Source organism: Epinephelus moara, chromosome 8 (assembly GCF_006386435.1).
Source record: "Epinephelus moara isolate mb chromosome 8, YSFRI_EMoa_1.0, whole genome shotgun sequence".
NCBI classification, from domain to species: domain Eukaryota; kingdom Metazoa; phylum Chordata; class Actinopteri; order Perciformes; family Serranidae; genus Epinephelus; species Epinephelus moara.
Genome location: NC_065513.1, coordinates 27,679,548 through 27,691,547, shown reverse-complemented (window position 1 = coordinate 27,691,547; position 12,000 = coordinate 27,679,548). Strand labels below are relative to the sequence as shown.

Genomic DNA, 12,000 nt, shown 5'->3' with positions numbered 1-12,000 from the left:
ATGAAAAAGGATGATCACAGATTAGAATTAAATTTAAGTAGGTGAATTTTGAGTGCGCTTTGAAAGAGGGGAGTGAGGTAGAGAGTCCCAGAGGCTAGAGTAGAGCAGAGTAAACCCAATTGTCCCTGAGAGGAAATGTGTCTTGCTTTAGTCCGTTGCTTCACATTAGAGACGTTGCGATATACCAGTATTGGCAATAACCGTGATATTTAAAAATGAAATATTGTTATCTTGTTATTAACACACATATGATCATATTATGTAAATAATCCAGCACATTTTAAATCATCTTGTTGAGGCATTTTAATGAGAGTGGTGTCAGTTTGCAAAGATCATAAGTAAATATATACAAAAAAGGAATTATTGGTAAATATACAAATGCAATGTGGATATAATTATTGTATTTTCAAAACTGATACAGACACCGCTCTCTCTTAGAATGTATAAAAATTGAACAAAAAAAAAAGAGATAAAGCACCCAACCTAGACTCCACCAAACAAAATGGAAGTATACTACGTTAAATTGGTAACAAGAATCTTTATCTTCTCCAGATATTGAGTAAAAGGTTGCCAGATGGCATCAAATAAATTAATCTGCTCATTTCTAATATATCTGATCCACTCCACCTCAAGAGTACTGACAACATCATCAAGCCACACATTCACATTAGGGATATTTTTACCCTTCAACCACGTCAGCAAGCATTTCTTAGCTGACATAAGGAGATAGATGATAAGTTGGCTTTAAGCTCATGTAATAGAAATAAAAAAATATAATAGTTTGTGGTTCAGGCTCGTTTCTTGAATCAAGAATGTCTGAAACTGTATGGGAAATGTTGCACCAGCCTCTTATATCATTTCCGTTTCTTTCTGTTTTCGCTTTGTCTCCCTTCCCTTACGCCGTTTGATTGTATGATTTTGTAGCTATTGTCATAGACTTTCTCTCCATCTCCCTCCTCTCGTATTTTGAGTCTAATTCATTTGCCAAAAAAGAGACAAAACATACAATAAACATAGTTAAAGATGAATTTGACTAAGATTTTTTTCCAAATTTGTATAGATGTATTGATAATTTATCATGAACTCTTTAAGCCACAATAATCATGTGGTGAAAATCTGATATTGTGCCAACAATTCACATAAAAAACATCACAAAACAAGTTGAAAACAAGGGAGCAGCGATGGAGAAGGCCCTTTGCCTCCAGGTCTGGTGCTAGGACTGAATAAGAGGGGTGAGGATGTTGGAGTTTGCATACCTGAAGCTGCAGGCAGGATGTCAGTGAGATATGAGTCAGCTAGGTTCTGCAGGGCTTTTTAGGTTGTTGAATGGGGAAGCCAGTGGGGGTTTTGAAGACCGGGGGGGATGCTATCTCTAGTGCAGGAGAGGATGAGCAGACAGGCAGCTGAGTTGAACTAAAACAAACACTTAAATTAAATACAACAGTGTCTCCCAGAGTCTGGAGCTATCTTTAGAGTAATTACTCATAGAGTAGGCATGACATAAAAATGAAGTAGAAGGGAGGAGATTAATCTGTGTGGACATGTTTTCTACAAATTGTTTGTGCCAGACATCTGTGCCCAGCAACACAATACCCTGTGTGTACAGTTATGAATGGCATCCTATTTACCTAAGATGCTGATTGCCTGTGGTAGCTAGAAATGTGAGTGAAGCCCTGGTGGGAAACAAGAATTTAAATGGCAGTTTGCCTCATGTTAACTTCACTAAAGTTTGTCAGTTGTGTCACTCCTGTTTTCTCAGAGTGATGGTCCACTTGAGCTGTGTTCATAACAGGCTTGCAGTGCACTCTTTTTCAGTGTAGGAGCTGTTCTCAGAGATTAAGATAGACTGGAACACACTGGTGTACATGTGTATGAATTACTAACATGTACAGGAATAAACCTGCATGGTGATTGCACATGAGGAGCCACTATGTTGTAAACAATCAAACTAACTCCATGTATGTGCATGTGTTCACTTTACTGTCCCGTCATGGATCTATTTGTTTACCCGCTCATCCATCTCTGATTGACCTCTGTTTTTATCACCTTGCTAGTTCACACGCACATGTGTGCATGCAAACCCTTGCGCACACATGCCTCCAGCCGCCATGCTTTGTTTATGATATTGCATCTGGTATAGCGTGTCTGTCGTTAAGAGGGTGGGAGGCATACGTTTAGGTTTCGCTTAGCCTTCAGGTTGTTTGGATGTCAGATGTGCGTTTCACACGTGTGTCTGTGTATGCGAGTCTACGTTGGTGTACACGTGTGCAAAAGCAAAAAAAAAAAAGAGCTGTGAGTCGACTGGCTTGTGTCTCCTTTCGCCTCCCTTTCACTCACTTGTTTAAACTGCAATCAAAAATGGGAAACATGAAATTAGGCTCACATTCCTCGTTTTGGCTTGTCCCACCGCTCTGTGATCCAGTGAGAGACACAGGCCCAATAACAATAAACACTCACTTCCTGGGCCTTACTGCCAAAAACAGGATGCTTGTTGTGTGCTGTAATTGACCCTCCTTGAAGTGTTAGTGGTAAGGTATGGAGGAGGACGCTCAAAAAACCCATCTGTTTTCACTAGGGGGAAACCATGACAGTTTGCACACATGCATGCACGCTGGCATGCAACCCACATTACGCAGAATCGCACTGACACATATAAACCGTATGCCAGCGGACTGTGGATACAGACAGTTGCATTGAAAGGACGTTTTGTTTGATTAATGTTGTCTTCTGGTTTGAGAGGACAAAACAGAAACAGCCATGTCAAAACTGAGGATGAAAGCACTTGATTTGTGTATGTTAGAACATTGTAATAACACCATATAAACACTGGGTGGGGCTGTTTGCTCTTACTGACCTCATTAAGACTCTAATTGGTCTTTTACTTTGGCACTTTTTCCAGTTTCGATGTTACATGTGTGCCTGGACTGGAGGGAAAATGCTCGTAAACGCCCTTTTACAGAAACTTGGCCTTGATGAACTAAAATCATACAGTTTACTTCATTGTTCGGGTTCCAACTAACGATTATTTTCATTGTCAATTAAAGCTACAGTTGGGAACTTTTATGAAAATAACTGTGACATTTAGGCCAAAAATGTCATTATATTCCAGAAGTACATGAGACAGATAATCTGTGAGGAAGTAATGTCCCTTCTCCCTACTGCATCTAATGGTATTTGCTAAAATTGACCCTGGTGCACCAAAAACAACCAATCAGAGCTGAGGAGTCTCTTATGTAGTTGTCAATCATGTCAGTTACTGCTCGAGAACTGAGGTCAAACTGTCAAACTAGGCAGCGCTGATCAAATATGAATCAGGATTCTGTTATTGCATTGCCTCAAATATTCTCAGAAGCATATTTTAGTGTACTGTTTAACTGTAAAATGAGACAGTTTGCAACCTGGCTGCCATTTTAACTCAGTCAACTTAAGTTCCAAGCACTGCCTACTAGCCGTACCAACTTTTGTTTTTTTTACAGCTAAACATTACACTAAAACATGTTTCTGAAAACATTTGAGGCGAGAAATAGGCAATGCAGTAACAGAATCTTGATTTATATTTGATCAGCACTGCGTAGTTTGAGCTGACTGCAGTTCACGAACAGGGACTGACTTGATTGACAGCTGTGTTAGAGACTCTTTGGCTCTGATTGGCTGTTTTCGTTCACGTGTGGTACGGTTATTAGAAGCAAGGCAATAGAATAGGCAGAGGAACCTGATTCTTTTTTTTTTTTTTGTCACATATTACCTGTATTATGTAGTGCTGTGTGAATATAGAGACAGTTTCAGCAAATTTGAAAAAACATTTTTATAAAAATGACCAACTTCAGCTGTAATCTGTCGATTAGATTAATCGATTAGTTTGGTCAATAAAATGTCAGAAAATGGTGAAAAATGACGATCACTGTTTCCCAAAGCCCAAGATGATGCCCTCAAATGTCTTGTTTTGTCCACAACCCAAAGATATTCAGTTTACTGTCATGGATGAGTAAAAGAAACTGAAAATATTCACATTTAAGAATCTAAAATGAGAGAATCGTGACTTCTTTTTTTAAAAGTAATTGTTCAAACCGAAGCATAGATTATTAGATTAGTTGATGATTTATTCAATAGTTGACAATTGATTAATCGTTTAATGGTGCAGGTCTGTTATTAACTTCTGACACAGATGGCACGTATTATATGTAGTACTGTGAGTAAACCAAATCAGTAAAAGCTTTCTCAGAACTGTTTCTGATATCCCTTATAAAGTGGAGATTATGTTTTACACTGCAGGATTACAACCTGTAAAGCAGACTTAACATGCTCCCCTTATAGCAAAGCGTATGTCCCTATATGAGAGTGCCGAGGGGGTGAAAGGGAGAATAATTAGGGACTAGAAGATATATAAACATGTAGAGAGAGGCAGACATGAACGGTACAGCTGCTAAATGTTTTTGCTGGGGCGTTTTAGAATGTGTTAAATCTAAAACACATGATGAGTGTGCATTAGGCAGAGATGAGAGCGTAAGTGTGTGTGGGTGTGTGAAGGAAGAACTGACAGAGTGGTAAACTGAGTGGTTAATGGGGAGAGAGACAGAACTGTGGCTGTATGGCGGGGAGGTTTGTGGATGATGCAACAGTGACACCCAGTGGTCAATACTTGAAGGGTTAACACCTGTGTATTCTAATGTAGGGGTAGGTTTTTATCTTTCTCTACTTACTGGATCTTAAGTGTAGGATTTTATCTGAGATTATATATTTTGTTGATTTAAAGATAAGCTTTTAAAAGCTCAGAACAGACTATTGAAGGCTGTCCTTAATGTCAGTCCAAGAACACACATTTTATGGAGGTAAACAGGCTCCAAAAACAGGCTGTCCAAATCATTTTACCGGCCCTCATGGCCTCAGTACGAGGTCAAGTGTATCTAACCTGAAACAACCCAATCGTAAAAGCTAAGTAGAGAAGCACAGTTCTCTACATGGGGGTTAGGAGTGTAATAAAATCCTAAATGAAATCAAATTGAACCATTCTCTAAATTAAATAAATAAAAAAAGCTGAAAAATTAGACTGGTTTTTGAATTTAAGTGGTTTTTAATCACTGTGTGATATTGATGTTTTGTTTTTTCATGAGGTGCATTAGTGTAAAAAGGGATTTTAGTACAATATACATGTCATTCTCTGTTTCTGCCTGCCTTCAAACCTAGACTTCAGGAGCACATGGAAGTAAAACACAGGACTTTATTGCGATATCTTGATGAATTGTAGTACTGTATGCATATTTGTTTGTTAATTAATCAAATCAAATAAATCATTCAATCAATGTTTTTGTGTGTTGCAGCCTAAAGCCTGTGCTCAGCATTGCTCCATATTCTTGGTTGTAAACGACATCTTCAGGTAAGTGCTGGCGGTTTGAGAGTGACATGAGGCTTCTGTGTGTGTTTTTTGGAGGATTTAGCATGCTCCTGAAGTGTGTACTTCTATATGTTTGGTTGCAAATAGGTTGGTGTTGTGTTGCACTGGAGCAAATCCTAATTGATCGTGTGTCCGACAGGTCCGTCCTAAAGCAAGCTGAAGGGAACGAGTCCGTTAAGTATCTCATCCAAACCTTTACAGGGTGTTTCGTCAGGGAACTGGCACTGCTGCAACATCAGGTAGGCCTCAACTTCTTGAGAAAAGGTCCAGAAGTCTGACTTAGATATTTGTTTCCTTTAAGAGTGCAAATAACGCTTGTTAATTTAGGGGATATATTGGCAGAAATGGAATATAACATTCATAACTATGTTTTCATTTATGTATAATCACCTGAATGAAAGAATCGTTGTGTTTTCGTTACCTTAGAATGAGATGTTTATATCTACATACAGAGCGGGTCCTCTCCCAAGAAGTCCACCATGGTGTTCTACAGTAGCCCAGAACAGACAAACCAAACACTGGCACTAGACAGGGACATTTGCGTTTTCACATTTTTGCGCTCCTACACGCTTGGCACACTGGAGAAGTTTCAGTCGGCTGCAATCTGCCACCCTCACCACTAGATGCCACTAAAACCCACACACAAGACCTTTGATATTCTTTTTGCTCTTGATTAATTGATTCATCTTTTGGGTCATAACATATCATAAAATAGTGAATAATGACTAGTCCAAAACTGGAAAGTAAAGAAAAGCAGGAAATTTTTTTTGTATTGTGCTTGAAAAAAATGACAAACAAACAGTCGAATATCAGAGTTGTTGCTGATATATTTTATGTCTATTGACTAATCAGTTGATCAACTGTTCTTTACATCTCCAGTTGTTTGGAAAATTTGAAATAATATTATATTTTTAATAAGACTCATTCGTTGATTGTTGTATGGCGAGACAAACACTCTTCTTTTCAGGTGATAAAAAACCACTGTGGTTACAAACGCAGAGTCGACTGTTTTCATCAAGATACTGCAGTTGAAATGATGCTGCTGATAACTTTAGTGATCTCTTAATTCAAACATATTCCTCTTAAGTGCTCCGGGCCACAGAAGATGAGAACTCCACAGACTTTAAAGTTTACAACAGATGTCTAATTATTCTTATCCACCATCTTCACTGGAAGTAATAGGATGGTGACTTTGGTGCCGCGGGCTTAGATGCACACACAGGGCGATGAACAATTACCACCCCTCTGCAGGCGAAATCACTTAACATTTGATGAATCCTCCACATCATTATCACTTGATCTCCAGCCGGGAGCTCGCTGCTCGCACTACACACACCACGGTTCACACCTTGGCGTCGTAGACAATAAATGCAAATCGCTTTTAAATCATCAATTTGCGGGTAATAACTTTGTACAAATAAAACACCTGCAATGTGTGGAAAGCACTTTGAGCTGTTAACACTGATGTGTCTCTGTGTAGTTTTCAGCTTTTACTAAAATCCTCAGCCTCCACAGATTGTCTCAGATATACACGAGTCTTGTGTTGCCCTCCATCAACACGTCCTGTGCGACCGCAGGGAATAATCTGGCACTCACATGGCAGCCATTACTGTCAAAAAGCCAGACAACATATGTGTTACAATGTAGGTGTGATGTATTACCTGCTACACGGTTTTGTGAATATAGCTTAGCTCCTTTTCACCTCTATTAACCAGTAGATGGCAGTGCTACAGTGTATTTACAGTGGGCTCAGTTTTAATGGCTGTAGTCACACTGCACTAAACGCCACCTATTACACGCTACATTACACATTAGCACCTACTGTATCACCGTTACACAGACTCCCATTCAAAATGTCATTTTTCAGGCCTTCAGAGCACGGTGATGAATGAGTTCAAGGTAAATATGATTTACATTTATGGAGCTCGGGAAAATTTGTGCTTTGTGGTGTTTCAGACGAGTGTATCTCTGAAGGCCTTGTTCCCACAGTCACCTCAGAGTCTGCTGGTTCCTCTCTTGACCCGGCCATCAGGTCAGTGTGTACATACATGCTCATCAACCTGTGCGTGTGATGTGTGTGTGTTTCACTTTAACACAATGCACAAAACCATGTATTGTGAGGAAGTGTCTACTCAGGTATTCTTTAACTCTGTGTCAACACAGTTTTCCTGCTGCGGTGTGAATGGGCTCCTCTGTGTCTTTTTCTTGCGAATCAATTATAGTTAGTTAACAACTGTGTTATAAAAGTGTTATATGTCAAATGTAAAGTTAACATAATGCAGAACAAAGTTATGCTTATATTTTCTACGTGTCATTACTCAGATGAAACAATATAGAAGTTTAATTATTTGCCTGTTTCATACCAGCTAAATTTATTGTGAATTCTGAAACTATTGATCTTCTCACACAAACCCACTAATGCACTTTATTACTCTTCTCATGAAAGGAATACTTCACCCCCTAAATGATCATTTGTATATTATTTACTCAGCCTGTGTTATATTGAATTCGTGAAAAGAGAACTTTGTTTTTCTTGCATGCCTCCGTTAAATGAAGAATCCAATCACAGAGTGAATTCTTGATAAATTGAAGTCATAAGGCTTCGTGTTGAACAACAGCAAAACTATATCCAAACATCTGTTTGCAAACTCTCGCATAACTCGTGCAGTATAATCCAAGTCTCATTTATTTAGTTGTATGCTGAGCATTTCTCAAAGAGACAGCCCTTTCTGACAGGGAACTGAACTGAACTGAACGCATCTATCCTCTCTTCAAAGCCAGATTCCATTGACAAAAACAGTAATCTTACCTCACTGACCACGAGAGCTGCTGGTCTACCACAGCTGTGATTGGTAGTTTGTTCTAACTAACCCTTTAAAACACCAAAGTCACACAATAGCACAAACAAACAACCCATTGAGGCAGCGGCAGACTATGTTAAGCAAGTTAAAATTACCATTTCTGGCAATGGAGTCTGGCTTTGAAGAGGGCATTGATAAGTTTTATTTCAGTTTTCCCTTGGAAAGTTCTGTCTGTTTGGGAAGTACTAAGCATACAACTGGATAAATGAGACTTGGATTATACTGCATGAGTTGTGCGAGAGTTTCTGAACAGATGCTTTGATATAGTTTTGCCATTGTTAAACACAGCTCTTCAATTCTGCTTCGTCATTCGCTGGAGGCATGAGCAAAGTTTTCTTCACAAATTCAACATAACACAGGGTGAGTATTTGATATACAAATGATCATTAAGAGTATGAAGTACTCCTTTAAGAAGGATCTATATTATCTATACTGAATATTTATCACCAGTGTTTATGTATGGGAATCTATACTGTTGAACGGATGCACAGAAGGTGAGTGCAGGGGCACGGTGCACCAGTGCTTATCAGTGTGTGCCCAGACTAGCCTGTAGGTAGGAATGATTTACATGAATGGAGCCATTTAGGGACACACTGGAGCCCAGCCAGAATCCTGAGTTAATTATTACTCCCTGTGTGTGTGTATGTGTGTGTGGAAGGGCAATTTTTCACCAGAGACTGAATGGAAATAGTCCTGAGAAAAGTAAAAGATTTAAGTTTTTATCATGGCTTGTGCTTCCTCTTGAAAAAGGTTATAAATTAAAACTTAGCATTGTATTGTTAAAATAAAATCATAGCCCGGGGGGAAGACTTGGATCAAGATATGAAGCATTTGAAATGTTTGTTAAAGTTTATTTGTCAACCCCCTGAAGTGTCGGTTAGCTGGGGTTTTTCATGCAACATTTGGTTTGTGGTAGGAGAGTTATTTTTGACAGAACAATGTGGCGTGTGACAAACACCACTCTGGTCCTTCTAACAGTAAAAGATAACAGCTGGAAAACAGGAAAAAATACTTTTTAAGTGCTAACAGTAATTTATGCAGCTCTGTTTGGAAAATATTTGTGTCTGATATTTGGAAGGACGATTAAAGCTGCTTTGCAAGCAAAATTGACTTGAGTTACCGTCTGGACAGCAGTAGGGTCACCTTCTGAGTCTTTTATTTTGAAGTATTCTGCATTGTAACATAAGAATAGCAAGATATTTTGGGAAACATGCTCACTGGCTTTTTTGCAGAGAGTTGGATGATAAGATTGATACCACTCTCATGTCTACAGTTAAATTAAATCTACTGCCAGCAGCCCCTGAGCTTACATTAGCATAAGGACTAAAGACAAACAAATGTATTTCCAATAATGCTGAACTATTCCTTTAACAGCTGGCTTCTGTGAATGCTAATTGATTGCAAAAAGTGCATGAATGGCCTACAAGCAGTCATTATGTCTGTACGTCTGAATCTGTTCTCACAGAGATGCCTCCGGAGGCTTGGAGACATCATCTGAACTGGCTCAGCGGCTCATTACAGAGACTGACAGGGGAGGAAGAGGAGGGAGACGGAGACAGCAGCAGCAGCAGCAGCACCAGGTTAGAGTGAGAAAGTGTTAATGTGCGTCTGCTTCCACCACCCTACTGAATGCCTGCGCGGTGTTCTTATTTCTATTAGCTGCTGTTGAGGGGGTGGTTTAGTCAGATATTTTCCCCTCGCATCACAGCAGAGAGGTCCTGGTGCACTGCGTGGCTCCTCCAAGCGCTTATTAGAGGCTATTAGCTTGGGAAAGAGAGAGCTGTTGAGAAAAACAAGTGTTGGAAAGCTCAATAAGAGTGAGAAAAGGAATGTAGAGGAAGATCCAGAGAAGCAGGGAGGAAGTGGACGAAGGGAAAGGATATTATATTAGCATGAAATGGAGAAAAGGCAGAGAGTGAATAGCCTTGGTCGGATTGATTTAGAGAAAAGGAGGATTGGGGATGCAGATAAAAAGCAGAAAGCAGTTGATGTCCTAGAGATGGAGACGGCTGACTTGATACCCTCCAGCTGCGGTTTTTAACAGGGCCCATTATCCCCACCACCGCTCCGTTCTGGAGCTCCATGCAAAATTCCCAAAACGTTGTTCTGAGCCAGCGGTGGGAAAGTAGTATGTTGTGTTGCTCCGAGCGAAGATGCAGCTGCCAGGGCTCTGCAGAGGGGTGCTGCTGTTCGTGTTTGGGAGCCAAGGGGAAAGAGGGGAGATGAGGAAGAGAGCCCTAATGATGGTATTAGGGAAATTCGAGAAAGAGATCCTTATCGCTGCTCTAACTTCAAATTACAGTCTGGTTGTTGCAGCTGTGTGGCTCTGTTTCACTCTGTTGCGGCTCTCTCTGGACCTGAAGTCCAGCTTGAAATCCAACACACTTTTTTTTTTTTTTTTACATTTTAGAGATATCCACTACAGCCTCCTTCCTCTGTCTGTCTTTATTCTTTGAGGTCTGCACTTAACAGTTATTTTCATTATTGATAATATGCTAAGGGGAAACACTACAGGTGAAAATAGATTTTTCATCCATTGGTCAATTTTGAGATTTTCATTATCAAAATACACATTTAAATGTTAGTTAAGTTCATATTTCTGTTCTGAAAACTTGCAATGAAAAAATAATCACTAGTAAAAAGAGCCAATCACAGCTGTACCTCAGTGTGATGTCACCACCGGGTGCAAATAATGAGATTCAGTATCTAATTCTGAATCAGATCTGTGCGAGAGCTTTGTCTCTCTTTGATCACCCATTGTTCCTGTCAGTGGGGGCAGGACTAATATTACTGGCAGCCACTCAGAGTTGTGGCTCATTAATAAAGCTCTTATGATGTAAATGACCCCAGGCGGCCTGTTATTAAAGGATTTGTGTGGCACACTGGAAACCGTATGGTTTAATGAAAACTTTGGTGACACAACATCACAGATGCGTTTCACATGCAAACAGCAGTCATGTCAATTTAAATGTATTTAAACACCTCCCCTTTCCCTCCTTTATGGCCAAGTTTTTTTAATTGTTTGGAGAACAAGTGAGGTGTAAATTACTGGACTGACAATTACAGTTGTATTTTACAAGAGCAGTTGGGGATAGGAATTGGGGTGGAGTAAGTTGTACATATTCACACACATGCTTCGGAAAAACTGCGGCTGGAAAGTGCCAGGAACTAAATGAGACCACCCAAATCCAGTTAGTTTATAGATGTTAAAGCTGTTCATAGCACTGCGACCTTATATACTCTGGAAGTTCCACTATAATGCTTTGTTTGTAACCCACTGTTAAAATCTTCAGTTACTTTCCCAGAGTCCTTTAATTTTTAAACTCAAGATAACTGATGATTTTTGCTTTAAATTATTCAGTTCTTTTTTTAATTGCAGTCCATGCAGCATGTGCTCATATAATTATGTCCTCTGGTTTGCCGCAGTGTCATTTGTCCGTGCGCTTCCACCACAGCACTGAAAAAGTCCTTCAGATCCCACAATGCCCGGTGAAATCAAGTGTTCAGGCAGCTCTCCATCTGTAGTGTTAAGCATTGTTTCTCCTCCTGGCATGTAGGGGGCACCACAAAGTGTTTGAAGCCTGGTTCCTGCTGGTTCAGTGCGCCCGCTGGGTGCAGGTGGCTGTCCAGGTGCTGGTGACATCAGGGCCTGAGGACTGTGGCCCCCTCCTGTGGCTGCTGACCTTCTACTACCACCCCACCAACAGGGGGCACCAAAGAGCACAGCAGCTGGTAAGATTTTCTCTA

General features: G+C 40.0%; 1 protein-coding gene across 1 annotated transcript in view; it reads left to right on the top strand.

Moving 5' to 3' along the window:
- Nucleotides 1-12,000, top strand: part of fancc (FA complementation group C) — a 39,550-nt gene that overhangs the window by 23,476 nt on the left and 4,074 nt on the right. Inside the window, 5 exon segments of the mRNA XM_050052167.1 lie at nucleotides 5,319-5,374; nucleotides 5,532-5,631; nucleotides 7,349-7,424; nucleotides 9,719-9,833; nucleotides 11,811-11,985. Coding sequence (XP_049908124.1) covers nucleotides 5,319-5,374; nucleotides 5,532-5,631; nucleotides 7,349-7,424; nucleotides 9,719-9,833; nucleotides 11,811-11,985 — 522 coding nt within the window.